Raw genomic sequence first — 27,812 nt, 5'->3', positions numbered from 1 at the left:
ACAACGCGACTCAGCTCTATTTAAAACATTTAATACAAATGTGTTTTGACAAGTCCTGTCGTCGTTTCCAGCGAGTGCTGGAGATGTGCTTCCCTCCCCCTTAAAAACACAACCAGACCCAAACACCAAAAACAGCGCTTTGCGACTTCTCTCCCTCCTTCCTCCTCGCCCCCAGCGCACAGAAGAAGCCCCTGTGCCCATCCAGGGCATGGCACAAAGGGGGCTGGAAGCTCCAGATCTCACCCCTGACCCTGGACTGCCTTCAGCTTTAGAGGCAGCTGCAATCTGCAGGGACCCAACAGAAGAACTAACTCAATCAACACCCACTTTGCTCCCGGAGCAGGGCCAGAGCTCACTGCACTTGAAGAATAGAGAACTGCACAGGGGAAGCCCAGACTCCAGCAGGGCTCAGGGGGCTTCTGCCTCCTTGGCCGCCTTCTCCAGCCTCTCGGTGACGAGGCTGAGGTCCATGTTCTTGTCCAGCTTGATGTAGGTGTCGGTGCGGAGGGCGTGGATTGTCACCCAGTCGGGCAGCAGCTCAGCCAGGAGCCGCAGGTGCTTCTCCATCTCCCCTGCAGGGACGGATGCAGACAACAGCTCAGCTCCCAGCCGGGCAAAGCTCACCGCCGTGCCACCCGCAGCCCCGCCACCCCCCTACCTGCTGCCATCTGGGTGGGGCAGCTGTCGGCCATACGGACACACGCCAGCTCCATGGGCAGTGCCGGCTTCTTCTCGGCCACAAAGACCCCACGCAGGATGCGGGCCATGGCCGGCAGTCGGCCCAGCATGGCCAGCCGCTCCTCCTGCCCTGCCGCCCGCGTCATCAGTGCCTGCAGCCGCCGGGCCTCCTTAGCACGGATCTGGGGAGCGAGAAGAGGGTCAGGCAAAGGTGGGCCCCCCCCCCCCCAGGGCCGTGGCCAGGATGGAATTACTCACCCGCTCCAGCAGCGCCTGGGACACCCCTTTGAGAGCACTGGAGGTGCTGGCAGGGGATGCTGCTTTGGAAAGCGCCGGTTCCTCCGCACCGGCTTCAGCGCTTCTTAAGGCCAGGTTGGCAAGAGCTTTTTCCATCTGCTCATGTGGACGGAGGAGGAGTTGGGTTACGGCTGGGAGGAAGGAGAAGTTTCCCCTCCGCTGCCGCCCCCCACCCCCAGGGCCACCCTGCAGCAGCCCAGCGCTCCCCACACGTGCATCAGACCCATCTGTGTGGGGCACGACCTCACCTCCAGCCCCAGGGGCAGCTCCTCCAGCCTCATGCACACTGATGTTCAGTGTGTGTTTCCATCTTACAGCACCAAATTGGCCCACACAGGAGCAGCCCTTCCCTCCCCCTCCCCCTCCCCGGCGGGATAGCTGCTGCGGGGCAGTGGCTGGGTGCTCCCTGCTCACCTTAGTGCTCATTGTGCCCCGAGCTGCACTCAGCACCTCCTGTGCTGTGCTGATCCTGTCCTCTTGCGGTGGCCGGGGCAGCTCTGCTGGGCTGATGTCAGGCACCTCATCCACGTTAAAACGGGGATGCCAGCGGGTCAGCTTGTCCTCCGGCACCTCCATGGGAGGGCTCAGCGCAGCCAGGAATGCCTGCAGCAGGGAGAGAATGCGGCAGCTGGCTTGGGAAAAGCCAGAACCGGGAGAAATCCCAGCAGCCACGCATTCCTTGCTCTCCATGCTGCATTACTGTCCTCCCACCCACTCCTTCAGGGTGCAAGAACAGCCTGGCTCCCTGACAGAGGGCTGGGGCTCACCGCATGGTGCTGCTTGACGATGTTCACCAGGCTGCGGTGGAACTCCTTCCTGCGCTCCAGCAGGCGTGATGCTGACAGGTGAGGGCGACCACACAGCTGCTCATCTGCAGGGAGAGAGAAGAACATCACTGCAGCATCACAGCAAAGGCCTCAGGGTACAGCAGCAGAGCTGCAGGACTGACCCGTGCTCAGGTTGTTTCAGACCCAGCAGGTCCCAGCCCTGTGTACCTTCCCCCAGCATTGGCTCCAGTGTCAGCTGGTACTCCGACTTCTTCACACCGCTGCTGTAGGTGGGGATGTTCTTCTCCTGGCGGAAGCGGTATGAGGTGGGGTACACTGCCTTGATCTGCCCCACGTGCCGTTCCTCAAACTGCCTGCAACGGCACCAGGGAGGTGAGGAATCCCAGGGGCTGACGCAGGGAAGCAGCCCCAGCCACGTGCCAGCGCTGCTGCAGACTCACTTGCGCATCATGTCCTGCACGCCCTGCTTGACTTTGGCAAAAGTGATGGTCTCAGCACGGTTGAAGAGCATCCCAGCAATGGTGTCCACGCTGCGGAACATCTCTGCCAGCACTTTGTACTTGTAGGGCAGCGTCAGCCCTGGTGGCGTGTCCTGTGCCAGGGCATGGAAGCGCTGGTATGCGGGGAGCCGTGCGCTGCTAGGAACGGAGAGGGGTCACTGAGACAGCCCTGAGCCTGCAGGGCTGAGATGGGAGCAGCACGCCCCCCAGGCTGGGGAAAGTCCCATCTGCTCCCTCCCATCCCAGCATCCCACACTGGTCCCAACTCACAGCACTCTGGGAATGGCAAACCCGCTGGACTCAGGGCTTTGCCCACAGCAGGGCTGATCCGAGAGACCCCGCTGCCACTCTCACCAGAAATGCAACATCTCATGGGCAGAGCAGCACTGTGGCCCTTTCCCTTGTGGCAGCAACCCCGCAATGCCCCACTTTCCTCCTCGGAACTGTCTCTCACCTATTCTCTGATGCCACTGGAGCCTCTGTCCCGGTGACCCCAGGCTGCCCCGTCCCACTGCCCGCTGCCTTGGCACGGAGCCGCAGCTCCAGGCCCCGCAGGCTCTGCAGGTGGCTCCGCAGCTCAGCGCCGACCCCAGCAGGGATGGGGGGCAGTTGGGTGGGGGGCTTCATCCTCATCCTCTGGAGACGGCTCTGCAGCGTGGCCAGCTCCTCCTGTGGGGTCAGGGACCGTTAGTAAAGGATGAAGGCACACAGGGAAGTGATCAAGTGGAGACCCCAGTATGGCACTAAGCCCACTCCCCCCATTCCCATACCTGCTCCAGGCACGGTGAGGTCCCACTGTTCTGCTCCGGGCTGGCAGTGCACATCCTGCTGGCTATGGGGGGCTCCAGTGGGCCCAGCGATGGGGGGCTGGCAGGCTGTGGATCAGCAAGAGATAGGATTAGGGGGTGAAAGCCGGGGCTGCCCATATATGTGCGGGCATTCCCAACGCCATCCCAAACCCCGGGTCAGCTTCCCACATCCAAACACTGGGACCCGACGTCCCAACCCCAAAGCAAGCCCTGTAACCGAGCCCCCCAAAATCAAACACCAGGGACCCCTCCCCCTCAAACACCATGGATCGCCCCCAGATCAGACATCGGACACAGCACCGTGCCCCGCTTTCACGCCCGCCCCCCCCAGCGCCCACCTCCGGCCCCGCATCCCGCGGCAGCTCCAGCCGCTTCCGCGCCGACTTCCCGCCCCGCTCCCCGCCGGGGGTCCCCGCTTCTATCTCCCGGCGGCTCCGTTTCCTGCCCGCCATCCGCGGCACCGCCGGGGCAGCGCTGCGGGTCGGGGTGCGCGGCGATGCGGGCGGCGGGGGAGAGCGGGCACCATCGTTCCGCGGTCCCGGGGGAGCGAGGAGGGCAGCCTTGAGCCCGCGGGCGCCGTGCTTGGCGGGGTGGCTGACGGCGGCTTTGGTGCGGCCGAAGAAATCGGTGAGGCGGAGCTGCGCCATTTCCCCGCGCTGGGGTCCCGCCGATGGCTCCGCTGCGGGGCGCGGCGCGGGCGCGCCGAACTCGCCGCGTTTGGCGGGAACTCGCGCGAACTGCGGCGCCGCCCACCGGCGCGTCACGTGGGGCGGAATTGGCGCCACGGGGCTCTTAAAGGCGCCGCGCGCATTTGGCCGCGTTGCTGCACGTGGGGGGCGGGTGGGGCTACGCTTTCGGTTTGGGACAGGGGGGCTCCGAGCTGGGGGGGAGCGGAGCACGCAGCTCCCGGAGCAGCTGTGAGCGGGCACGCTGCGCTGGGGGTTGCTTCTTTTATCCGTTCTTAACCTGGGCTTGCAGCGAGGGCTGCGGGGCGGCCGCGAGGGCTGCGCAGTGCCGCCACTGCGGGACGCGGTTTGGGCTCCGGGCGGAGGGGCAGGAGGGAGTTCAGCCCGCTTCCTTCCCCTGCAGGCGGTCCGAGCGGGTGGACGCAGCCGAGCTCCCAAAGCAGCGCGTGGTGCAGAGGCTGCGGGGCGCCCACCTGCACGGCCACGCGTTAATGGCGCTGCCCGGATGCGGGTGCAGCGCGCTTTGCCTGGAAAGCGCCTGGCCGGGCACTCAGGCCGCGCCCGCAGCGCATTACGGGACCGCGCTGCACTCCAGCGTGACTCTGAAAGCCGGAGCGGGGCACTCAGGGCCGGGCTCGATGTGCGAGCAGGGCTCTGGGGTGCCGTTCCCGGCTCCCATTTACTCCCGCAGCATCCGGGCCCGGCCGCGCTGCAATGGGAGCTCGGGGCTGGGATGCGGTGCGCATCGCCCTTCCTGACCCCGCTCCGTCCAGATCCGGCGCTCGGCACCCGCGGGCTTTGCGCAGCGGATCGCAATGCGCGCAGCTCCGAGGTGGCCAGGTGTGAGCTGGGGGCTGCGGCACGGCGATGGGGTGCGGAACTGCCAGGTTGTTGAGTGCGTTTGGAGAACAAATGCCAAAGAATGCGGAGAATGTCACGGGCTGATGCTTCCCGCTCCGGGTGGGAGCAGCGGCGCTTTCCAGCGCTGCCCCTGTGCCGGGCTGTAGGGATGTGGGCTCCCGCCCCATCTCCAGCGGCTCCTCTCAGGCACTGCCCGTCCCGACGCACTCAGCCTCAATTAACTCTGCAGTCTTTTTTTTATTTTTTTATGACGAGCAAACAGAGGAAGCGCACGATCTTAGACTTATAATTAATTCATTTATTTGTTTGTTTCTCCCCTCCCTCCCGCGCCTTTACTTCCCTGCGGTGCCGCTGGAAGGGCTGAGACCGGCCAACTCGCGACACCGATGGCCGCAACGCCCGCGGGCGGCGCAAGGCGGGGCCGGGCCGAGGGGGCCGGGCGGTGCCGCGTATAAAAGCAGCGGTGGGGCGGGGGGAAGCGCGTTCCCTCGCAGCGCTCCGGGTCCGGCCCTGCGGGGCGGAACGGAACGGGAACGGCCCGGCTCGGCGCGGTATGGCCCGGCCCGCGGCCGCCTGAAGCATGGAGCGGCGGGCGCTGTGCGCGGGGCTCTACTGGCTGCTGCTGCCGCTCGCCCTGCTCGCCGGTGGGTGCACGTGTCGCGCGTTATTTCCTACAGGATGGGCTCAGGGCTGGGCTTTCCCTCATTGCGGGTGTTGGGCCAACGGGCTCACAGTGTGGGGGCGATCCCCCCTTTCCCCCCGCCCCCCCGGTGTCGTTCCCACGGGTGAATCGGAGCCGGGACGCGGTGATGGGGGTTGGGAGGGGAACACGCAACTTTTTCCCTGCCGAGAACCGCAGACGGAGCGGCGCTCGGGGGCTGCGGGTAACGCTGTCACACGCGGCCGCCCCGTCTCATGGGGCCGGACGGACGGAGCCCCACGCACCCCCCGGCCGTGCGCTGCATTGGGGCGGCCGCTCCGCGCACCACCCACAGTGGGGAGCGCTTGGCCCCCAGCCTGGAAAATCCCCGCGTCCCCGCGAGCGGGACAAGAATCGGCCTTTTGAACTTTTTCATCCGTAAGGAAAACCTTTCCGGCTCCGTGGGGCTCCGTCAACACGCGTGGTTCAACGGGCTCTTTGTGCGGGGACCCCCCCGGGCTGTGCCACCCCCCCGGCGGAGCGTTGCCCGTCCCCGCGGTGTTGGTGGAGGAAGTCGGTGCCGGGTGAAAAGCTTCTTTCTGCAGTTTGCGAGGAGTGACTCAGTGCATCGCGCAGGATGTGAGGAGGTTAATTATAACCCTGCCTGCAAACCGGGCTGGGAAGGTGGTGGCCGGGCTCCGCTTGCACAAGGCCGGGCGCATCCCGTGCGGTCCCCCCCCGGTGCCGCCTGGCGTTGGGATCCGCGGTGCCGTGGCCGCGTTGCGGGACGGGCTGCAGCTCCGGCGCGGCGTTTCCTCCCCCCTTCCCGGTGGCTTCTGGGGCCCCACTCGGCAGCGCCGTCCCGGGATATGAGGTCAAAATAGAGGTGCTGGTGACTCAGCGGGTGCTCGTTGGGCAGCTGGGCTCCCTGCACGGGGGGGAAACTGAGGCACGGGACGGGTGGGAGCCCCGCAGCCTTCCTTCCCCTGCAATTAAGCCTTTCCCCGACGTCCGCAGGATGTGTGCGGGCGGCTCCCAGCCAGCCCGGTGCGGGCGGTGGCCGAACCCTGCGGCACGGTGTGGGGCAGCCCCCCGCTGGCCGTGGCCCCATAGGGGTGCAACTCCGTAGGGCCGGATTCCCACCTACTGGGAGGGTAAACGTGCCTGGTTGTGGCGCGTGCAGACCCCCAAACTGCCCATCCCACCCCTCAAGCCCTCGGGCAACGCTTCCCTGAGGATGCGCCCCCCAAAATGAGGGGAGATTCTGAGCTGGAGGGGGATGAGGACACGTCCGTTCCCCCCCCCCCCCCCGCCGCCCCCCATTCCCAAGAACAGGGGTTTTGGGGGTCCTGGGGAGCGCTGCAGGCACGGTGCCCGGCGTGGGCTGCGGCCAGCTGCCTCCTGCGGTCAGGTGCTTTTTTTAAATGAGGGGAAATAAGAGGAAGGGAAAAAAAAAAAAAAAAAAGAGGGAAAAAGAACAAAAACAAAAAAAAACTGCCACCAAATGTCTCCAAGAGCAATAACTCCGTTTCCTCCCAAGGGCGGTCCTGGGGGATGGGCTGTGCAGGGCTGGGGTGGGCGATGCTCCGTCCCTCGGTGCTGCGAGGTATGTTGGGTTTGTGTGGGTTTGCAGGGGATGTCGGGGCGCGGTGGGGTTTCACCCCCGGCCTGCAGCTGCGGGGATGCCCTGAGCATCCGGGATACCCCCCGGGGCTGCTGGGGACGGAGGTGTCGGTCCAGCGGCGCGGACGTCCCGGTGCCGAGCTTTAGGGCGCTGGGTTGGCTCCAGTCCCTTTGCGGCCCCGCTGCTTTGGGGCAGGGCTGGTGCTTGGGGGCCGCGCTGCCCGTTTAACCTCCCTGCTCCCTCTTCCTCCTATGCGCAGCGCAGATAAGGACTCGGGGCGGGCGGGCCGACTGCGCGGTTTGCCCCCAGCGGTCGGTGTCGGTGCTCTGGGGGACATCGGGGTGTCTCCATCCTTGGGTTGGCATCGAGCATCGCTCCCCCGGCGAGGCTTTCCCCATCCCACCCGGCTGTGGGTTTTCCCAGGCTGTGCACAGGGGAGATCCCATAGCATCCCGGTGGGGAGCTGGACGGCCCCTGCCCCGCTCTGGCAGCACCAGGATGGATTTTCCACACAAACAGGATATGGCGGGGCTGCTGCTTCTTCCTGGAAAGCAGAGATGAGGCTGGGAGTGGAGATGTGCCTGTGGCTGCTTTTCACCAGATTCTCACTGCTGCTGAGGGGCTGCGGGGGTCGTTCCTTGTCCTGCAGTGAGCAAGGAGCAGCGCTGATGCCAAGCAGTGGGGCTGCGTGCAGCCAGTACTGCCAAAGGGGTGCTGGGAGGGGGGTCGGGGTCCCAGCAGCACTGGGGTCTGGGAGCCACCTCCACCCTATGGTTGGGTATGGCTCCATCCTATCTGACCCCCATTTCCCCGCTGCTGTTGTGCTCTCCCTGCTGCAAACGAGGCGCTGCTGCAGCCCCTTTGCGTGGCACCCACCCTGCCAGGGGGTCCTGGGATGAATCCGAGGCAGGGGAAGGCTGCAGGCCGGCAATAAGGAGCGGCAGCGCATCTTGCCCGGCTCCCTGCGCTGCGGTTTATCCTCTCGGCGCACGAGCACAGCGCTCGGTTCAAGTCCTACCGACCGCTGGGACGCACGGCCGGGCGGATCCAGCAGGGAGGCACCCAGCAAAGAGCAGCTCTTACCTCACAGCAGCAAAACCTCGTGGGCGGTGGGTGCTGCTGGCACGCAGAGGAGGCGGTGGGTGCCACCCCCCACCCAAACACCCCCCCGGCCGGCTCGGTGCAGCGGAGGCAGCGCGGTGGGGAGGTGCCGTCCCGGTGCCGCGGGGCAGCTCGACTTTGGCACGCTCTGCACTCCCGGCGCTGCCAAACTGGTTTTTCCCCCCGCTGTCAGCGCGGAGGGGAACCGGTTTGCAGTGCCGGTTCAGGACAGCGGTGGGAGCCCCATCCCGTGGCGCTGGAGGGTCTGGGGGCTGCGGTGCCCCCACGGTGTCGGCCGCACCGAGCGAGGTGGAATGCCACTTCTATGGCACGTCCCTCTTTCCCATCCCTCGCACTGCTGCGGGTGACCCCAAACCCGTGATGCCCCAGGAGCGATGACCCCAACCCTTGGTGGCAGGGAGCAGCTGAGCCACGCTGTCGCGCGTTGTCCCTATTCATGCCCAGTGCCGCTGCCCTCCCTCAGCCCTCTGCCCCAGTGATGCTCTGGGCACCAATCCCCTTTCTCGCCACCGAAGGGGTGACCCCCACCTCCCCAGGGACCCGCAGGGTCTGTCTGCAGCACAAGGGTGATTCTAGCTGCCCCTCGTCGGGCTCCGCTCCCCGCCGGGCCGGCTGCTCACGGCTGGCGGCGGGGAGAGGAATAGTTGTTCCATGAGATCATGGCTTTGCCGAAATGCAGCGAGCAACGCTCGGCGTGCGGGGAGGTGACGCGGGATGGGGTCACCGCTGGGAGGCGGCGGTGTCTCCAACGAGAGTGGGGATGTGAGCGGCACCCAGCCTCTCTCGGGGGCTCCCCGGATACGGGGCAGGCGGGGACTCCTCGGTAACCCCGCGCTGGGGTCCGTGGGGAGACTCACGTGCTGCTGCAGGATGCTCCGTCCCATTAAAACCTCGTAAACACAGGAAGGGCCGCGCCGAGCTCGCAGCACGTCCCCTGGCGCCCGGCCCACCCCAGCGCCCTGCCTGGCAGCGGGGGGTTGGGTCCTTCTGGTTTGGAAGGGAGCAGACCTTCCTTGGGGCTGTCCTGGGGTCTGCACCGTTTTGGAGTGACCCAGTCGGGGTGCTCTCACCGAGCATCCCAGTAACGGAGCCCCTATGGGGTGTGGATAACACGGTGCGGCCCCGGTGTCCCCAACCCTGCCCACCCTGTGCCCCCAGCCTGCCTGTTCCGCTTCAACGTCCTGTCCCTGGTGTACCTGCTGTACCTCCTGCTGCTGCCATGGTTCCCAGGACCGGCTGACATCTCAGGTGAGGGCATTGCATCTCAGGCTCGGGGACCATCACTGGGGTTTGGGACTATTTTTAGGGGATGCACGCTGTTCCTCCTGCAGGTACCTGCTCCTCCTTTGTGGTTTCCCCAGGGCTGGGTGGCTCCACGTGGCAGCCTCGTTTGGTTAATTATAGTCTGGTGCAACTATTAATAGTCCTCCTGCTGCGAGGTGGCCAATTTCGAGCCTCGGCCCTATTAACCAGAAACCTCAGAGCCGCTCCTGGTGTGTGGCTCTGTGCCCAGGCAGGTGCCCGGGATGTGCCCCCTGCAGCCAGGGAAGTGAAGGGCTGGGGGCACGGCTGCAAGTGGGGGAGTTCTGGGATGGGACAGGGTCGGGAGGCAGTGGTGTGCTGATCCCATTGCTGAGTGCTGGCTGTGGGGGAATGGAGAAGGGAGTGTGGTCCTGGGGTCCCACACCACCCCGTGCCTCAGTTTTTCTAATGGTGCGGCAGAAAGGGTTCTCCTGGAGGGGGCTGAGGGATGTGGGGGCTTGGCAGCATTGGTATGGCACCAGTGGACCCTTCCCAGGAGTTCAGAGTGGGGATGCTGGCACCCCTGGGGGCTGCTCGGGGCGATGGGTGCCCATCTCTTGCAGGTCACGCCGGCCGCCTCCTCAAAGCTCTGTTGGGGACCAGCCTCCTCTTCCTCCTCGCCCACTTCGTTTTCCAGATATGTCTGTACACACTGCCTGCCCTGGGCCAGCTGCTGGGGCCCAGCTGTGAGTACCCCGGTGCCGGGTGCCCCAGAGCCCCTGAGCTGGTGGCATTTGGGTGTGGGACCCCACCTACCGTGTGCTATGGGGCTGCTGTGGGGTCGGTGCAACCCTAAGACCTCTGTGCTTCCCCACAGGCAGCAGCTGGGAAGTTCTCGCCCGGCACATTGGGGTCACCAGGTACGGCTCCCTTAACGTTAGTTGTGGTCACTGGTGGTGGAGAACCCCACTCAACCCTGCTCTTTCTCCCCCTCCAGGCTGGACTTGGGTGACCTCCCCAACTCGGTGCGCCTGGTGGCCCCTGACGTCGGCATCCTGCTGGTCTCATCCCTCTGCCTGTGTCTGTGCCACCGCCTCGTCCCCAAGGGCAGAACTGCTGCCTGCAGACTGGAGTCCCAGCAGCCTCCTGAACAGGTGAGGTGCCACCGCTGCCACCAGCAGTGCTCCTCCTGCAGGGCCCCCATCTGTCCCTGCTTGTCCCCATGGGGACACCCCGGTGCCTGGGGACCTGGGCTGGGATCCAGGTTGGGGCTGCGCAGTGGGGAGCGTTGTTTGGGCGGTCAGCGATGGATTGGGTCCCCCCTGTGCCTCCCCCTCCCCGGAGTGACTCAGCTGCAGAGGAGTGCCCTGTGTTTGCTCCTGCGTTTCCATAGGGATCCCACAAACAGCCCAGCCCCATAGAGCTGCTCGATGTGGGACGGCAGAGCACAGGCTGCCCACGGGTGGGGATGGAGCCAGCTGGGAGCCGTGCCATGCCATGCAGTGCCATTCAGTGCCATGCTGTGCCATACTATGCCATGCCAACACCCTGTATGGGTGACACCAGCATCACCCATGCAGCTCCATGCTGATGGCACCTCCATGTCCCAGCCCTGTTTCGGGTGCATCCTGCAGCCCCATGCAGGCCATGCTGTAACCGGAGCGCTGGCAGCGTGGATGCCTTTGCAGTGAGCGCGGGAGGCAGCCTGGAAAAAAGCTCAGTGCTGGGAACCTGGCTGCTGCTGCCAAGAAAAACAGACGTGTTTCAGAGGCGCTTTCCAAGCGGCTGTGAGATAAACACGGCCAGGTGCAGGGCCGGGCCACGTGCAGCAGGGAAACTGAGGCACGGCCAGCAGCGGGGACTGGGGGAGCCCATGGGGGGATCCCATGGGGGGGTTGGGGCTCACTGCTGTGCTTCCTGCCTGCTGCAGGGGGAAGAGCAGGACGTGGAGCGGCGCGGTGGCACGGCAGGCGGGGACACACCGCTCAGCGCCAGGCTGCGGGTGACGGCACACTGGGTGCTGTGGGCGGCCGGGAAGGGGTTGGCCATCCTGCTGCTGGCTTTGGCCGGTGGGTCTGGGACTGGGGAGGGGATATGCGGTGAATTTGGGGGTTCTCTGGTTGGGGGGTGTGGGTGACTGACCGCCCACGGGGCGCTGCTCTGCAGGGATCACCCTGCCCTCCGCCTCCTCCAGCATCTACTACCTGCTGTTCGTGGGGCTGTGCACCTGGTGGGCATGCCACCTCCCCTCCAGCCGCGCTGCCTTTGATGCCCTCTGTGTCTTCGTCGGCCTCTACGCTGCTGCCCACCTCCTGTGCCTCTATGCCTACCAAGCACCCTTTGTGCAGGGGGTCTTCCCACCCCCCACCATCTGGGCACGGTAAGCGGTGCCGTGAGTGCCCTCCTCCGTGTGTATCCCCACCACGGGTCCCCATGTCCCCAGGGATGGTTTGCAGCTGGCACGGCTCCTGCTTGGCTCCCATCCTGCTCACAGCCTGGTGCTGCAGGGATGGGGACATGGCCAGTCCCAGGGGGTTAATGCCATTCACATCCCCCCCCACAGGGTGTTTGGCTTCAAGGACATCATCCTGTACAGCAACTGCTCCCGACCCAATGCCCTGCAGCTCAACACCGACCACCCCTGGCCTGTCTACGCCAATCCTGGCATCCTGCTGCTGCTCTACTACACCGTGGCCACGCTGCTGAAGCTGCGCCGCCTGGACGCCAGGGTGAGGGGCTGTGGGGATGCGTGCACCTCAGTGGCCCAGGGTGCGTGATGGAGGGGGTGCTGTGCTCAGGGTTGGGACACCCCCCTGGGTTACAGCTGGCTCCTTGCTCTTGCAGAGAGCAGCAGTGCCAGCACAGCCCCCAGCACGGGATCTGGTAGAGCTAGAGAGCTGGCCCAAGGACAGTGATGGTGTGGCTGAAGACACCAAGGTGAGTTGGGGGAGCAGCACCCCGGTGCTCTGGGGGGTGCCAGTAGGTGCTCAGCCCTCTCTGCCCCTTTCCCCCTCCAGCCCATGCTGTCCTCCAGCACTGGGAAGCAGAGCACAGAGAACTGCACTGTCCACGTCATGGGTGATGCCACGCCACTGGGTAAGCCCAGCCTGAGTGCTGCCCCATCCCTGCCCTGCAGTGGGGCAGAGGCTCACAGCTCCTGCTCCCCTGGCCAGGCAGGGACCGTCCGGCAGAGCGGCTGCCCCTGCAGACACTGTGGCACGTCATCATGAACCAGAGCTACGTCTGTGCCCTCATTGCCATGATGGTAAGATGGGCACCCCATCGTGGCCCCCAAGAATTTTTCTCCAAGTCGTGAGCCTGAAAAAGGGGAGAAGCTGAGTTTTTCTGTCTCACAGGTGTGGAGTATCACCTACCACAGCTGGCTGACCTTCGTGCTGCTGCTCTGGTCCTGCCTCATCTGGATCGTGCGCAGCCGGCATCACTTCGCCATGCTCTGCTCACCCTTCCTGCTGCTTTATGGCATTGCTCTCTGCAGCCTGCAGTATGTCTGGGGCATGGACCTGGGCCCCGAGCTGCCCACCCGTGTTGGCCTCATGAGCCTGGAGCAGCTGGGGCTGGTGCGCCCCAAGTACCCCTGCCTGGACCTGGGGGCCAAGGTACCCCCTGCACCATCCCCATCCCCATCCCTGTGGTGTCCACCAGCTCTGCTCACCACCTGTCCCTGCAGCTCCTGCTCACCCTCACCTTCTGGCTGCTGGTGCGGCAGTTCGTTAAGGAGAAGCTGCTAACAAGGACGTGCCCGGCCACCCCGCTGCTGGAGGTGACCATTTCGGATACAGGTGAGGTCCCTCGGTGACGCTGGGTCTGTCCCCAGTGCGACCCACGGTGCCAGCAGTGCCATGCCTTGCAGAACCTGGCCGACAGCGGGATGTGCTGAAGGCACTGGGGGCTCTGGTACGGGATTTCTATGCCAAGTATTGGATCTGTGTGTGCGCCGGTATGTTCATCGTGGTCAGCTTCGCCGGGCGCCTCGTGGTCTACAAGATTGTCTACATGTTCCTTTTCCTCCTCTGCCTCACCCTCTTCCAGGTACAGGGGATGGAGGTGCTGGCCCCAAATGGCGTGTGCACCCAGCGGCAACACACTGATGTCCCCATCCCCGTAGGTGTACTACGCCCTATGGCGCAAAGTGCTGAAGGGCTTCTGGTGGCTGGTGGTGGCTTACACCATGCTGGTGCTCATCGCCGTCTACACCTTCCAGTTTGAGGACTTCCCCATGTACTGGAGGAACCTGACGGGTCTCACCAACGAGCAGTGAGTGTCCCCACCCCATCGTGGTGTCCCCATGGCACCGTGGTGTCCCCACCAGTGCGGTGACACCAGGGCATGGCTGGGAAATGTGTTGCACACCAGGAAACTGAGGCACAGAAGGTTTGCCTTGCTGAGGACACCAGTGCATGGCAAAGGGGATGCAGGTGGCCCCACGGTGACCATAATATCCCCTCCTTTCCAGGTTGGGTGACCTGGGTCTGGAGCAGTTCAGCGTCTCCGAGCTCTTCTCCAGCACCCTCATCCCAGGCTTCTTTCTGCTGGCCTGCATCCTTCAGCTTCACTACTTCCACCGCCCTTTCATGCACATCACTGATCTGGAGCACATCCCAGCTGCTGGGCTGCAGCCCTGCCACATCCCCCGGCCCGAGGAGCTGCATGGCAGCAGGCTGCTGCGGGATGCAGTCGTTGCTGAGAGTGCCAGGACTGAGGAGGGAGAATCCGACACTGCCTCGCAGGGTACTGTCAGGGGTGGGGTGTCCTTGGGGTTGGGGATGGGATGGGGGACGTTCTCCAAGCTGAGGAATCAATCAGGGATGGGTTGGGGTGGTCCTTTGTGCCTTGGAGAGTGCAGGGATGGATTAGGTTGTCTCCTGAGCCGTGGAGGAGCCAGGAGGATGTAGGATGGGTTGGGGTGTTCTCTGAAGTCTGGAGGGTATGGGGATGGATTGGAGCATTCTCCAAAACCAAGACAGGGACAGAAGGATATGGGGATGAGTTGGGATGTCCTCTGATATTTGGAGGATACAGGAATGGATGGGAGTGTCCTCCAAGCCAAGAAGGGGCCAGGAGAAATGAATACAGGGCTGAGTCAGAGTGTCCTCCAAACCTGGGAGAGGAGGATACAGGGATGGACTGGGGTGTCCTTCATGCCAAGAAAGGGATGGAAGGTTACAGTGATGTATTGGGGTATCCTGAGCCTGGGAGAGTACAGGGATGGATTAGAGCATTCCCCAAGCCTGGAAGGAGGGGGCAGGGTTGGGGTATCCTCCAAACCCATGATGGTCTGTGTCCTCACAGCACCCAGCAAATGGGGGCTGGTGCTGGAGCGCCTCATCGTGCTGGGCTGGACCTTCTCGGACACGCTGACCCGCGGGCAGGTCTTCGTGGGGCGCCTGCTGGAGCTGCATATCCTCAAGCTGGTGGCCCTCTACACCGTCTGGGTGGCTCTGCAGGAGGTATGGCACAGGGGCTGAGGGTCCTGGCGGGTGTCCCACAGTGTTGACACTGTCATTGCCCCCAGGTATCACTGATGAATTTCTTGCTGGTGCTGCTGTGGGCTTTCGCCATGCCTTACTGCCGCTTCCGCCACATGGCCTCATGCCTCTCCACCGTCTGGACCTGCATCATCATTGTCTGCAAGATGCTCTACCAGCTCAAGATCGTTGACCCCAGCGAGTACTCCAGCAACTGCACCCAGGTGCCGGGGCAGGGATGGGGATGCTGGTGGGTTCCAGTGGCTGCAGGTGCTGACACCGTGTCCCCCGGCAGCCCCTGCTTAACAGCACCAACCTGAGCCCGGAGGAGATGGGCAACTCCACGCTGTACCGCGGTCCCGTGGACCCCGCCAACTGGTTCGGCATCCGCAAGGGCTTCCCCAACCTGGGCTACATCCAGGTGGGTGGGGGGTGCGGGCAGGAATGGGGTGGGATGCTCTGCACCCTGAGCACAGTGGGGCTGAGCACTCCGCTCTCTCCCCAGAACCACCTCCTGGTGCTGCTGCTGCTGGTGCTGGAGGCGGTGGTGTATCGGCGCCAGGAGTATTACCGTAAGCAGCACCAGCTGCTGGTCCCCATCACTGAGACCATCTTTGAGGACGTGTCCCGTGAGCAGCTGGACCACGGCTTGGTCAACTGTGTCAAGTACTTCCTCAACTATTTCTACTACAAATTTGGCTTGGAGGTGAGCAGCGGGGGCTACAGGGCAATGTGGGCACATGGTACCTGCAGAGCTGAGCTCCTGAACCGCCCCAAATCCAGATCTGCTTCCTGATGACGGTGAACGTGATCGGGCAGCGGATGAACTTCATGGTGATCCTGCACGGCTGCTGGCTGGTCGTCATCCTGACACGGCGCCGGCGGGCAGCCATCGCACGCCTCTGGCCCAAGTATTGCCTCTTCCTCGTGGTCTTCCTCCTCTACCAGTACCTGCTGTGTGTCGGCATGCCGCCTGCTCTCTGCATGGGTAAGAGGCATGGGGAATGGGCTGGGGGGTGTTGGAGGGCCAAGATACAGCATGCCACTGTCCCCCCTCCCCAGATTACCCATGGCGCTGGAGCCGGTCCCTCCCCATGAACTCGGCGCTCATCAAGTGGCTCTATCTGCCTGATTTCTTTGTGGCCCCCAAATCCACCAACCTCATCAGTGAGTGCCCCCTGGGATGGGCGGGGCGAGGGTGAGGTTGAGGGGTGGGGATCTGCATGGCCACAATTCCCAAAGGTGGGGAGGGGTCATTCATTGAGGCGGGGCTTGGGAGGTGCCACACCCGTTTGGGATAAGAATAGGAGAAATACCCCCATCCCTTTAGGGAGGAGGGGGCTCATGAGTGACCACACCTCTTGGGGGAGGGGCTTGGTTGAAGCCACACCCCATTGAGAGGGAGGGACTATGAATGGCCACACCCCCGTGGGAACCACTCCATGTCCAGGGTGTGGGAAAGCCCCTCATTTGGCCACGCCCATTTGAATTGAAAGGGGCGTGGCTCTCCGAAGCCCCGCCCCCAAGGGCTGAGCCATGTGCCTGCAGATGACTTCGTGCTGCTGCTGTGTGCGGCCCAGCAGTGGAGGGTGTTTGTGGCCGAGCGCACCGAGGAGTGGCTGCGGGCTGCGGGTGACAATGCGGATCGGCCGGACCTGGAGCGAGAAGCCCACAATCCCACCCCCAACTTCATCCACTGCCGGTGGGTGCCCACGGCTGGGGGGCATGGAGAGAGGGGTGGGATCTACAGGCAGTGGGATGTGCTGGGATCGGGTCCCCTAGGATGGGGTCGCAGCAGCACAGGGCCAGGGAGACCCTCCCATAGGTTGGGACATGAGCTCCTGCCACCAAGGTGGTACCCCTGCAGCTGAGTCTGGAGTGCTCTGAGGGTGTGGTGGGACCTGCTGGGGAGATGCAGTGATGGTGCAGGAACCCACTGAGCGTTGGGATACCTATGAATTGGGAGAAACACTTTGTACCCCAAGATGAGCACCAGGTCACCAAGGGCACTGGAACCCCTAGATAGGGACCTGCTGGTTTGGTTGTGTAGCACTTTGTGGCATCCCAACCCCAGATGGAGCTGGGTGCAGGTGCTGGGAGGGGATGGGAACCCTGCTCTGAGCACCCCATTCTGCAGGTCCTATTTGGACATGGCGAAGGTGGTGGTCTTCCGCTACCTCTTCTGGTTTGTCCTGGTGGTGGTCTTCATCACCGGGGCCACCCGCATCAGCCTCTTTGGCCTCGGCTACCTGCTTGCCTGCTTCTACCTCCTGCTCTTCGGCACTGCCATGCTGCGCAAGCCAGCACGGGCACGCCTCGTGCTCTGGGACTGCCTCATCCTCTACAACATCACCGTCATCATCTCCAAAAACATGCTGTCGGTGAGGGCACTGTTCCCAGGGCTGCTCCTCGGGTCAACCAGGTGGGTGCAAAGGGACCAACCTTGCGCTCTGCCCACAGCTCCTCTCCTGCGTCTTCGTGCAGCAGATGCAGAGCAACTTCTGCTGGGTGATCCAACTCTTCAGCCTGGTCTGCACCGTCAAGGGCTACTATGACCGTGAGCACTGGCACAGGGTGGGCTGGGACTGACAGGGGGGCATTTCGGGATTCTGCTTCATCTGCTCCTCCACCCCTCTGCCTGCCAGCCAAGGAGATGGGCAAGGACCAGGACTGCTCGCTGCCAGTGGAGGAGGCTGGCATCATCTGGGACAGCATCTGCTTCTTCTTCCTTCTGCTCCAGCGCCGTGTCTTCCTCAGCTACTACTTCTTGCACGTCATGCTGGACCTCCAAGCTGCTGCCCTGCAGGCTTCCAGGTGGGGCAGGGGGTGTCTGCGGGGTCCCTGAGGGGGCTGGGTGAGGAAACCCACCACCCCCTGTCCCCATTGCTGCAGGGGCGTCGCGCTGTTCAGAGCCAGCCTCATGAAGAGCATGCGCTCCCACCGGCAGGCTGAGAAGAAGTCGCTGGCTCAGCTCAAACGGCAGTGAGTGGGTTTGGGGGGGCAAGGGAGGGGTACTTGGGGCACCTCCCAAACCCCCTAGAGCTGTTGGGGCATCCCAGGGGGGTGCAGGGTACCCAGCATGGTGATGGAGTACTGGGGGCTTGGGGAGCTGTGGAGCATCCTGTGCTGCATCCCACAGGATGGAACGGATCCGTGCCAAGCAGGAGAAGTACCACCAGGAGCGGCTGCCCGGTGGTGAGGGGCAGGATGGGGCCAGGGCAGGTGAGAGCCGGTGGGGGGGTCCCCAGCCCCTCCAACCCCCCTTTTGTCACCGGGACTCAACCCATCACCAACTCTTACCCCCAACATCCTTGCTGTGCAAGGACCGGTGCAGCCCAGCAGAGCGCACAGCGGTCAAACCCCCCCAGACCCTCTCCCAGAACATCCCCACACCATTCACTGGGGTGGGTGTCCTCATTATGGCCACGCTCAGTCCCCACTGCCATTTCACAGCGCCCAGCAGCCCGGCGGACCCTGCCCGGCAGAGGGAGCGGTGGTGGCGCCCATGGTTAGACCACGCCGCAGGTATTGCCCCGCAGGGGGCGCGGGCGGCACGCGGTGCCACCGAGGGGAGCGACGGTGACGGTGCTTTTGGCGAGGTGATGCCCCGCATGCCTCCTATCCCCGCTCTTGGCATTAACCAGGGCGTTCTCTGCTTGTGTGCACTAACGGGGTGTGCAGTCGGGATGCCTGCAGGACTCAGTGCTGGAGGGATACCTCTCTGGCGACATCGAACTGTTTGGTACTGAGGTCCCCAATGGGGTCCCTGTGGGCACTGAGCACGGGGGTGATGGCAACGGGGACAGCTTGGGCATCAGCCGTGCCATGTCACACCGTGCTGTGACACCCTCTGTCACCCTGACAGTGCTGCATTCCGGGGAATACTTCCTCTTTGAGTCAGACAGTGAGGAAGAGGAGGAGGCAGCAGTGCCTGAGGAGCCGCGGCCAGCCAGGCAGAGTGCCTTCCAGGTGAGCCTGCTGGGAGTTGGGTGGTGCCAGCGGTGCTGCTGGATGCTGACAGCCCCCTCCCCAATGCAGCTCGCCTACCAGGCCTGGATGACCAACACCAGGACAGCACTGAGGCAGCAGGAGCGTGAGCAGCAGGAGCCGCTGGGCGATGAGCTCGCTGCAGGTGGGGCTGGCTCATCCCAAAATGGGGCTACCAGACCCCCAAATGGGGCTACTGAATCCTAAAATGGGGCTGGGGCTGTCTGGTGGGGGTAGGAAGCGATCCCCCCCACTGTTTGCAGTTGGGGTCCTATAATGGGGCATCATCTCCATGGGGTTCCCAGTGTGTGTGTGTATTCTCTGATGGCAGATATAGGGCTGGGCGCAAGCTCTGTCCATCCTTGAATTTTTAAGGGGGGAAGCAGTCTGGGTGGTGGGCAGGAAAGCTACAAAGGGGGTTTGGAAGTGATATCTCATCCCATCATGGGGAGGGCATGACTTGCTGCCTGTCTTGCAGGGGACAGCAGAGAGAGGGAGGAGGCATTAGAGGCGCCCGAAGAGGCTGAAGGCCAAGAGGAGGAAGAGGAGGAGGAAGAAGGATCTGGTAGGTGGGCGGCAGGACCCCACCAGCCATGGCAAGAGGTGCCCTGGGTGGGTGCAGAGCCACAAGTCCCTCTCTCTTTGCCCAGCAGAGCGGGGCAACGTGCTGCAGCGGGCGCTGAACACCCTGCGCTTCCTGTGGGTGCTGTGCCAGGCCATGGTGGATGGCCTCACCCAGTGGCTGGATGCCTGCACGCAGGAGCACACCGACATGTCCACCGTGCTGCAGCTCGAGAGATACGTCCTGACGCAGCGCCTGGCCAAGGTGACACCTGGGGAGGGGGATGGTGGCACTTGGGACCACAGCACTGTGATGGTGCTGACCCTATGTGTGCTGTAGGGTGAAGATGTGCACCGCGGGGTGCTGGATGAGCTCTACCTGCTGCCACCCGAGGAGTCCCAAGAGGAGCCCCAAAATGGCATCGCTTCCAGGCAGGTGCATAGATACACCCCCGGGTGCCCACCCACCCGCTGTGGGGGCTGCTGAGGAGGGTGCTCACCTGTCCCTGTGCTGTCCACAGTGGGCGCAATGGAGCTGAGTGTGAACAAAGGGCTGAGCCCCCCATAGCAGCGTGCCCTCTGCAGAGAGGTAGCCAGGAGCAGGTGGCAAACTGGGGGTCACGGGAGGACGTGGCAGGATCTCGGGAGCTCCTGGCCCTGCCACAGAACCGGAGCCGGACAGCCAGCGAGCTGCTGGTGAGCAGGTATGGTGTGGGGATGGGGATGGAGATGGGGGATGAAGGCATTGGGGACGGTGGTGATGACAGGGATGGGATGGAGATGATGTGGACAATGGGGATGCAGTGGGACTGGGATGCAGGCTCAGCCCCCATGTCCCACAGGAGGCTGTACTTTGCCGAGCTGGAGGAGTCAGAGAAGTTCTACCAGTCCCACAACCGCTTTCTGAAGCTGCTGCTGGCCATCTACCACTGCGTGGCCGCCCACTCCGAGCTGCTCTGCTACTTCATCATCATCCTCAACAACATGGTGACCGCCTCCGTCATCTCCCTCTTCCTGCCCATCCTCGTCTTCCTCTGGGCCATGCTCTCCATCCCCCGGCCCAGCAAGCGCTTCTGGATGACTGCCATCGTCTTCACTGAGGTGGGCAGGAGGTGGCCGTGCAGGGGACAAAGACACGATGACGCCCAGCTCTGGCTGACCCCTACTGACACCTATATCCCTGCAGGTGATGGTGGTGGTGAAATACCTCTTCCAGTTTGGTTTCTTCCCTTGGAACGGCTATGCCATGCTGGTGCGTAATGAGGGCAAGCCCTTCTTCCCACCCCGCATCCTGGGGCTGGAGAAGACCGACCGCTACATCAAATATGACCTCATCCAGCTCCTGGCACTCTTCTTCCACCGCTCGCTGTTGCTGGTGAGCCCTAGGGGTGCTTCGTGGGTGAGGGCTGGTGGTGGCCAGAGCCCCATTGTACCCCCATGATCCTTGTCCTTCCCAGTGCTATGGGCTGTGGGACCACGAGGAGGATCCCTTTGCCAAGAAGAAGCCAGAGGCAGAGCAGGCAGAGGAGGAGGAGGAGGAGGAGGATCGTCAGGAGGAAGCAGTGTCCCCAGCGGTGCCAGCAGAGCCAGGAGCTCTGGGTGCAGCCGTGGGGTCAGAGTCGGAGGGCAATGCCCAGGGACAGAAGGAGGGCAGTGGGGATGGAGCAACACATCTCCGCTTCAGGAGGAAGAGGCGGCGGGGCAAGGAGCCAGCAGCATTGGTGGAGGAAGGTGAGTACCTGAAATTGGGCAAGATGTGGTCTGGTATGGAGCCTGGCGGTCACCCATGCTGCTTGTCACTCACAGAGGATGGAGAGGAGGAGGAAGGAGAGGAAGAGGAAGAAGAGGAAGAGGAGGAGACAAAACAGAGCCACTCTCAGAAGAAGCTGAAGGCGTTTGGTCTCCGGGTCAAGCTCTTCTTCCTCACCATGTGAGTGCCCCACGGTGTGGGTTAGGGTGGGGACTACAGCTTGCAGCCCACTTGTCGCCTGTCACCCATTCCTGTCCCCTCCAGGGCACAGAACATGTACCAGCCCGTGCGTGGGTTCTTCCATGACATCCTGCACACCCAGTACCGGGCAGCCACCGACGTCTATGCCTTCATGTTCCTGGCTGATGTGGTTGACTTCATCATCATAATCTTCGGTTTCTGGGCCTTTGGGGTGAGCAGAGAGTTCTGCAGGGTGCCAGATAGTGAGATCCCAATGTGAGGTCAGGTGGAGCTGTGTCCTCACCTCTTTGGTATCCCCAGAAACACTCGGCAGCCGCCGACATCACCTCCTCACTGTCAGATGACCAAGTCCCAGAGGCCTTCCTGGTCATGCTGCTCATCCAGTTCACCACCATGGTGATCGACCGTGCACTCTACCTCCGTAAGACTGTACTGGGCAAGCTCATCTTCCAGGTCATCCTGGTCTTCAGCATCCATCTCTGGATGTTCTTCATCCTGCCAGCCGTCACTGAAAGGTACTGGTCCTCATTGACCAACCCCTAAGGATGCGCTTAGACGTGGTCCTTGGGTGGCCTATGGGGTGATTCCTTTATGTGTCCCGGGATGGGGGCTCGGGCAGCCAGAGGAGTGACACATCCCTCCCGCAGGTTGTTCAGCCTCAACACAGTGGCCCAGCTGTGGTACTTTGTCAAGTGCATCTACTTCTCGCTGTCAGCCTACCAGATCCGCTGCGGCTACCCCACCCGCATCCTGGGCAACTTCCTCACCAAGAAATACAACCACCTCAACCTCTTCCTCTTCCAGGGGTACGGGGCAGCGGGTGGCACAGGGACAGGTTGCCCCATTTGGGTGCATGGAGCTGTACCAGCCCCATCTCCCCGTGCCTCCCAGGTTCCGCCTCGTGCCCTTCCTGGTGGAGCTGCGTGCCGTCATGGACTGGGTCTGGACCGACACCACGCTGTCACTCTCCAACTGGATGTGTGTGGAAGACATCTATGCCAACATCTTCATCATCAAGTGCAGCCGTGAGACAGAGAAGGTACGGCCCCATTGAGCCCACTGCCATTGGGGTGGCTCCAGCTGGGTTCTACCTGGCAGCCTGTGCTGTCTTCCTGCAGAAATACCCACAGCCTAAAGGGCAGAAGAAGAAGAAGATCGTCAAGTACGGCATGGGTGGCCTCATCATCCTCTTCCTGGTGGCCATCATTTGGTTCCCACTGCTCTTCATGTCGCTGGTGCGCTCGGTGGTGGGCGTCGTCAACCACCCCATCGACGTCACCGTCACACTCAAGCTGGGGGGGTATGAGGTGAGGATGGGGGGCAAGCTCTGCATCGGGCACCAGGGTCCCGCACTGACCGCACCGCATCCCCGCAGCCGCTGTTCACCATGAGTGCCCAGCAGCAGTCCATCCAACCCTTCACACCGCAGGACTATGAAGCACTGACCAATGAATTTGAGAGGCAGCCGGTAGCCCCAAAGCCCTGCAGTCCCCTTCCTCTGTCCCCAATGGGTGCCCCAAGGGGCATGTGGCTCAGCACCCCATTCCATCCCCAGGTGGCCATGCAGTTCATCACGCTGTATGGCTACGAGGACATCGTCACAGCGCGCATTGAGGGCAGCTCAGGCTCACTGTGGAGCATCAGCCCTCCCAGCCGCGAGCAGATGCGGCGAGAGCTGCAGAACGGTTCCTCTGACATCACCCTGCGCCTTACCTGGACCTTCCAGAGGTAACAGCGGGGTTACTGGGGAGGGGGCAGCCCTATCTGTGCCCCCCAGCAAACCTCTGTGCCTGCAGGGACTTAGGGAAGGGTGGCACGGTGGAGCACACCTTCGACAAGCACACCACTGACCTGCAGCCTGGAGCACCTGAGCGCATGGAGCTGGCCCAGCTGCTGCAGGGCACCCGTGATGCCCCAGTGTGAGTGTCCCTGGGGGGACTCGGGGAAAGGGGCACCCCCAGGGATGGTGCTTCACTCTGCTTTGTTGCAGGCAAGTGCCCAAACTCTTCCCCAAATACATCCGGGCGCCCAACGGCCCCGAAGCCAACCCGGTCAAGCAGCTGCTGCCAGGTGGGTCCGATTGTCTGTTGTACACATGATGGGGGTCCTGGCCAGCATGCCATGTCCTGACCCCCCTGTCCACCCCACAGATGGAGAGGACAGCTACCTGGATGTTGAGGTGCAGCTGAAACGGGAGCGCTCACGCTCAGGGCAGGGCAGTGACAGCTTCCTGGAGTGGTGGGTGGTGCGGCTGAAGGATGCTCCGGCACGCGATGGTAACATCCTGCCCATGGTCATCTTCAACGACAAAGTCAGCCCCCCCAGCCTGGGCTTTTTGGCCGGCTATGGGTGTGTAGGGGGGGCGAGGGAGGGAGCTGGGGGTGGCGAGTGGGGAGCGAAGGTGGTTTCATCCCATCCCATTGCAGGATCATGGGGCTGTACGTCTCCATCGTGCTGGTGATTGGGAAGTTTGTGCGAGGCTTCTTCAGCGAGATTTCACACTCCATCATGTTTGAGGAGCTGCCCTGCGTGGACCGCATCCTGAAGCTGTGCCAGGACATCTTCCTGGTGCGGGAGACGGGAGAGCTGGAGCTGGAGGAGGAGCTCTACGCCAAGCTCATCTTCCTCTACCGCTCACCCGAGACCATGATCAAGTGGACGAGGGAGAAGGAGTAAGGGAAAGAGACTCCAGCCCCTCACAAGGGGACATCACCGTCAATGCCTTAAGCAGCCTTGCAGGGTCGCATCCTGCTGGGGGGCACGGGACGGTGCTTTTAGAAGGAGGATCTCATCCTCACCTTGCTTTGAAGCCGTCCAACCGGCAGAGACCATGTTGTGCCTTCTCTGGGGGGCTGGCCAGCTGTGGGGGGTGTCAGGAGTTGACGCCGCATCTCCCTGGCTGCTGGGGTTGGACACGAGCCAGCATCCCCCTGCACCCCTCAGCCCCACTCCACAACCAGGTTGAACTCTAAAGCAATACCCCTATAGCCCCAAAATGGGGGGTGCACGGTGCTGTGGCCCCCCACTGGGGTGGCTGGCATCCCCAGCCGGACTGTAGACACTTTTTTTTTTTTTAATTCAAATGGTTTATTTATACAGATATCTAATAAAATAAAGCTGAGGCCACCCCTGTTTCCCCAGTAGTGGGGCGGGAGTGGGGATGTGATGCCTGTGGGTATCAGCACCCCCTGGATGGGCACTTGGAGGGGGGTCTCCCTGACCCCCTGCTGGTACTGGATCATTTGAATCTGGTGAGAAAGCAGCTGTCTGCATGCCAGGTATCACCACAGGTAGCCCAGTGACTCCAGATTCCCTCACCCTTATAGGACCCTCATGCCCCACGATGACAGGGCTCTGCTGTCAGCTCCCACCAGGTTCCTCCTCATCATCCTCCAGCAGGAATTCCTGGATCTGCTGCTTCATCAGAGCCCTGTGAGGGACAGACCTGCTGGCTGCACTGCCCTCAGACCGCAGGGAAGGGACCTCCCCAGCTTGTTCCCTACCTGCAGTTCCTGCGCTGAGCTTCGGTGCGCACGTAGGGCGGCAGTGTGTCTGGGGGGCCCTGCAAGAGAGGGGACAGTGGGGACACTGAGCCCTGTTCTCAGTTCCTGGAAAGCCACCTCAAATCCTCACCATTTCCTTGAACGTGAGGCGGCAGCTGTAGCACAGCAGTGGGATGAAGGCAGCTCTGCTCTCAGCCCTGCAGGGAGAAGGGATGGAGCAGTGACAATGTTCCTGCTGCTGTCTCTGGTGTCTCCATGTCCCCCATTGCTGGAGGACATCCTACTGCTCACCCGTTTCCTGTCTCCTCCTTCACCAGCGTGGGCTCTAAGGCCAGCTCCTCCTCTGCAAGAACCAAGAGACAGTCACACACTTGGCACAAGCTGTCAGCTCAGTGTATCCCCCCCCAGTATCACTCACCCCCAGCGATGTCCAGGGCGCAGAGGCACAGCAGGCAGCGCTGCAGTTCGCTGTTTGCTTCTGCTGGAGCCACGCTCAGCTTCTCACCTGTCCTGCAGATGTAAAGAGGGAATGAGCAGCGGCACCTCACTGCCTGCCCCCAATCACCCTGCCCTGAGGTGCTGTACCGGTACACAGTGCTGATGGTGGAGGGGAAATCCACCTGCAACCCCAGCAGGAAGTTCTCCATCAGGCGGTGGATGCTGGTCTTCTCCCGGCGCTGCAGGGGGAATAGAGATGGGCAGGATGGGGGGGGCCCACAGCTTAGTCTGGCTGAAGTGGGGAAACAGGGGCACCCCTACCTTGGCGTGGAGGGGTGGTGTGATGATGGTGGGGACACCAAAGAAGTGGTTGTAGAATGCAATCTCCTTGGCTGTGTAGTCCCGCATGGGGCGCACCACTGTCACGTCACCATGTCGGCTGTCCACAAAGCCCTGCAGATGAGCAGGGCTGAGGTACTGCCGCCAAGCTGGGGATAATCCTAGGCACAGAGCAGTGCTTGGGTCCTGTCCCACTCCCAGGCAGGGATGGCACTCACTGTGTCCACAGCGAGGAAGGCGCCGCGCCCCAGTGCCAGATTGGTGAGCAGCTTGATGGCCACGCGGGTGCAGCTCTCGCCCGTCATCACCTTGGTGTAACCCTGTGTGCGGGCAGTGTGCAGGAGGAGATGGCTCCTGGGGACACAGTAACACTGGCTCAGACTCACAGGGCCATGCCATGTGCTCGCTGGGCAGGTGGAGTCCCTCACCGCAGCATCTGCAACAGCTCCTCCTTTGCTGTCAGCGTCTCTGCTGCATCAAAGAGCCGCAGCAGCTCCTCAGTGAGGGCAGCTGTAGGCAGGCAGGCATGAGAGTCCCCTGTGGGACCATCCTGGGTGCTGAGCCCTGTGGGCGAGGTGCCACCATCCCCACTGGCCTCCTCCTGCCGCTGCTGCTGGATGAAACCCTCTACGGCCTCCTTGTAAGAAGGGCTTGGCTCACTGTTCCCACCAGGGCCCCGCCGAAGGATTGAGCCAGGCAGCTCCAAGGCCTGTGGACAGACAGGGAGCTGTGTGCAGGCAGACACATCTCCCCACATCTTGCTCCCCAGCCCCATCCTGTCCCCACCTGCTCTAGGGAGGCCAGGTAGTAGGGAAAGCCAGTTTCCTGCAGCAAGGCCTCCATGCGGGTCAGGGTTTGCTCCCGTTGCACCAGGCTCTGCCCACACACCGCTCCCTCTGTGGGCACAATGGCAGCAGCTGGAGCAGGGGGACACACCCCGGGGTATCACAGCCCCCCAGCAGGAATGGGAAGGAGGGATGGGGACAGGTCACAGGGAGATGCACGAGCAGCAGGGATGGGACATGCCTTACCATCGATGTAGATGAGGCCAGGCACGAAGCGCAGCCGCTTGGCCGTCTCACGGCTCAGCCCCTGGCACAGCAATGGGGTAAGCAGGCTAAGCTGTGCCCCACGCCCCCCAGTTCCCCTACACTCACCTCCTGCACCTGTCGCAGCATGGCACTGGAGGCCATCCCGCCCGACAGTGCCAGCAGAACCTGCAGGGACAGCAGGGACAGTTAGCGGCCTCAGTGCAGTGCCCCCAGCACCACATTCCCCCCCACCCCACGTGTCCCCAGTACCTTCTCTCCTGGGAATATGACGCGGTTCTTGCCCAGCATGGCACGGAACTTGTGCACAAAATACTCACGAAAACAGGAGCTGCAGACAGACAGACAGCCCTGAGCACCCCTGTCTCCAAGCACTGCTGTGCCTAGGCCTCAATATCTCTGACACCCAGTGTCCCCAAGCCCTACGTCCACAAGCTCTTATCTCTAAGTGCTGATGTCCCCAGGCTGTGATGTCCCCATTCCTGGACATCACCGAGACCCAGTGTCCCCAGACCTGACATCTCTGAGCCTTACACCCCTGAGTTCCCTGCATCCCAGAACCCCAAAGTCTCTGTGTCCTGATGGCCAATGTCCCCAATCTGTGATGTCCCCGTGCCCTCCATCCCAGAGCCCCGATGTTTCCCAACCCCACATCGCTGAACCACATCCACAAACTGCACCATTCCCAGGCCCTGAATCCACAATCTCCACGCCTTAATGTCCCCAAGATGTGATGTCCCTATTCCTGGATGTCACCAAACCCAATATCCTCAGACCCACATCTCAGAGCCTCACGTCCCCAAGCCTGATGCCCCCACAACCCAAAGTCCCCAAGCGTTGACGTCCCCAAGACCTGACATCTCCCAACCCCAAACCCCTGAACCGCGCGCTGCCGTCCCCACACCCCTGCATCCCGATCCCCTCACCGACAGAACGCATCCCCGATTCGGATGACGACGGCGGCGGGGCCATCCCCGCACTTCACGCACGGCTGCGGGTGGCTGCGGGGAACGAAACCGTCACCGATCCCCGCCCGAAGCGGGGCTCGGCCCCGGGGGACGGATCTCTCGCGACGCCCCGCTCCCACCTGCACGCAGGGACAGCGCGGCGCCGCACCGGCGCTTCCCCGCACCCTCCGCACCGCCCCGCCGCCTCACACATGGCACCTCCACTCCGCTCCCCCTCCCTCCGCCGCCGGCGCACGGTGATGACGTCACGACGCGCATCGACGTCACGACGCACGGCGACGTC

The 27,812-nt window shown here is 62.9% G+C and overlaps 3 protein-coding genes across 9 annotated transcripts; 1 reads left to right on the top strand and 2 right to left on the bottom strand.

Moving 5' to 3' along the window:
• Positions 1–15: 15 nt before the first annotated feature.
• Positions 16–3,812, bottom strand: CDT1 (chromatin licensing and DNA replication factor 1). 2 transcript variants are annotated; one of them, XM_031615379.2, is made up of 10 exons: positions 3,411–3,812; positions 3,034–3,138; positions 2,718–2,932; positions 2,204–2,401; positions 1,971–2,116; positions 1,743–1,846; positions 1,390–1,578; positions 937–1,071; positions 659–860; positions 16–572 (listed from the first exon to the last, which is right to left on the bottom strand). In XM_031615379.2, the coding sequence occupies exons 1-10, from the start codon at positions 3,717–3,719 to the stop codon at positions 409–411; spliced, it is 1,767 nt and encodes a 588-aa protein (XP_031471239.2). In that variant the 5' UTR covers positions 3,720–3,812; the 3' UTR covers positions 16–408. The 2 variants fall into 2 exon arrangements, with proteins under 2 accessions (XP_031471239.2, XP_031471240.2); XM_031615380.2 differs by having other exon boundaries at positions 2,204–2,398.
• Positions 3,813–5,085: 1,273 nt separating this feature from the next.
• PIEZO1 (piezo type mechanosensitive ion channel component 1 (Er blood group)) lies at positions 5,086–24,364 on the top strand. Of its 5 annotated transcripts, none has more exons than XM_031615524.2 (50): positions 5,086–5,263; positions 9,164–9,253; positions 9,871–9,993; positions 10,125–10,167; positions 10,245–10,401; positions 11,178–11,316; positions 11,414–11,627; positions 11,811–11,976; positions 12,092–12,184; positions 12,265–12,343; positions 12,421–12,512; positions 12,604–12,864; positions 12,936–13,047; positions 13,119–13,297; positions 13,374–13,522; positions 13,722–13,996; positions 14,558–14,715; positions 14,781–14,957; positions 15,029–15,154; positions 15,239–15,439; positions 15,517–15,721; positions 15,796–15,900; positions 16,282–16,435; positions 16,871–17,114; positions 17,194–17,290; positions 17,379–17,547; positions 17,626–17,715; positions 17,873–17,955; positions 18,187–18,258; positions 18,599–18,702; positions 18,772–18,865; positions 19,199–19,285; positions 19,371–19,546; positions 19,622–19,713; positions 19,803–19,985; positions 20,124–20,382; positions 20,468–20,656; positions 20,739–21,012; positions 21,088–21,211; positions 21,296–21,443; positions 21,533–21,747; positions 21,880–22,038; positions 22,124–22,271; positions 22,351–22,539; positions 22,608–22,700; positions 22,788–22,960; positions 23,029–23,151; positions 23,223–23,302; positions 23,383–23,581; positions 23,659–24,364. In XM_031615524.2, the coding sequence occupies exons 1-50, from the start codon at positions 5,200–5,202 to the stop codon at positions 23,906–23,908; spliced, it is 7,476 nt and encodes a 2,491-aa protein (XP_031471384.2). In that variant the 5' UTR covers positions 5,086–5,199; the 3' UTR covers positions 23,909–24,364. The 5 variants fall into 5 exon arrangements, with proteins under 5 accessions (XP_031471384.2, XP_031471385.2, XP_031471386.2 ...); XM_031615525.2 differs by having other exon boundaries at positions 19,374–19,546; positions 23,659–24,363; XM_090149481.1 differs by lacking the exon at positions 5,086–5,263 and adding an exon at positions 6,590–6,865 and having other exon boundaries at positions 9,945–9,993.
• Positions 24,308–27,761, bottom strand: CTU2 (cytosolic thiouridylase subunit 2). 2 transcript variants are annotated; one of them, XM_031615527.2, is made up of 16 exons: positions 27,649–27,761; positions 27,488–27,562; positions 26,814–26,892; positions 26,670–26,729; positions 26,544–26,604; positions 26,299–26,408; positions 25,941–26,221; positions 25,731–25,866; positions 25,495–25,626; positions 25,321–25,412; positions 25,154–25,245; positions 25,027–25,078; positions 24,866–24,932; positions 24,736–24,794; positions 24,551–24,662; positions 24,308–24,480 (listed from the first exon to the last, which is right to left on the bottom strand). In XM_031615527.2, the coding sequence occupies exons 1-15, from the start codon at positions 27,720–27,722 to the stop codon at positions 24,593–24,595; spliced, it is 1,440 nt and encodes a 479-aa protein (XP_031471387.2). In that variant the 5' UTR covers positions 27,723–27,761; the 3' UTR covers positions 24,308–24,480; positions 24,551–24,592. The 2 variants fall into 2 exon arrangements, with proteins under 2 accessions (XP_031471387.2, XP_090005609.1); XM_090149483.1 differs by having other exon boundaries at positions 24,310–24,662.
• Between the last annotated feature and the right edge of the window lie 51 nt (positions 27,762–27,812).

This window comes from Phasianus colchicus, chromosome 13 (assembly GCF_987193195.1).
Source record: "Phasianus colchicus chromosome 13, bPhaCol1.hap1.1, whole genome shotgun sequence".
In the NCBI taxonomy this organism is placed as follows: Eukaryota; Metazoa; Chordata; class Aves; order Galliformes; family Phasianidae; genus Phasianus; species Phasianus colchicus.
Note: the sequence above shows the minus strand (reverse complement) of the source record. Positions and strands in the feature narration are given on the sequence as shown.

Coding starts and splice junctions, on each gene's coding strand:
- CDT1 (XM_031615379.2), bottom strand. CDS start 3,719: ATGGCGCAGCTCCGCCTCACCGATTTCTTCGGCCGCACCAAAGCCGCC. Junction 2,402..2,717: donor CCAGTGGCATCAGAGAATAG/GTGAGAGACAGT, acceptor CTCCGTTCCTAG/CAGCGCACGGCTCCCCGCAT. Junction 861..936: donor CCCAGGCGCTGCTGGAGCGG/GTGAGTAATTCC, acceptor CTCGCTCCCCAG/ATCCGTGCTAAGGAGGCCCG.
- PIEZO1 (XM_031615524.2), top strand. CDS start 5,200: ATGGAGCGGCGGGCGCTGTGCGCGGGGCTCTACTGGCTGCTGCTGCCG. Junction 11,317..11,413: donor CCTGCTGCTGGCTTTGGCCG/GTGGGTCTGGGA, acceptor GCTGCTCTGCAG/GGATCACCCTGCCCTCCGCC. Junction 19,986..20,123: donor AGCGAGCTGCTGGTGAGCAG/GTATGGTGTGGG, acceptor CATGTCCCACAG/GAGGCTGTACTTTGCCGAGC.
- CTU2 (XM_031615527.2), bottom strand. CDS start 27,722: ATGTGTGAGGCGGCGGGGCGGTGCGGAGGGTGCGGGGAAGCGCCGGTG. Junction 25,246..25,320: donor ACCATCAGCACTGTGTACCG/GTACAGCACCTC, acceptor TTACATCTGCAG/GACAGGTGAGAAGCTGAGCG. Junction 25,079..25,153: donor CGCCCTGGACATCGCTGGGG/GTGAGTGATACT, acceptor TGGTTCTTGCAG/AGGAGGAGCTGGCCTTAGAG.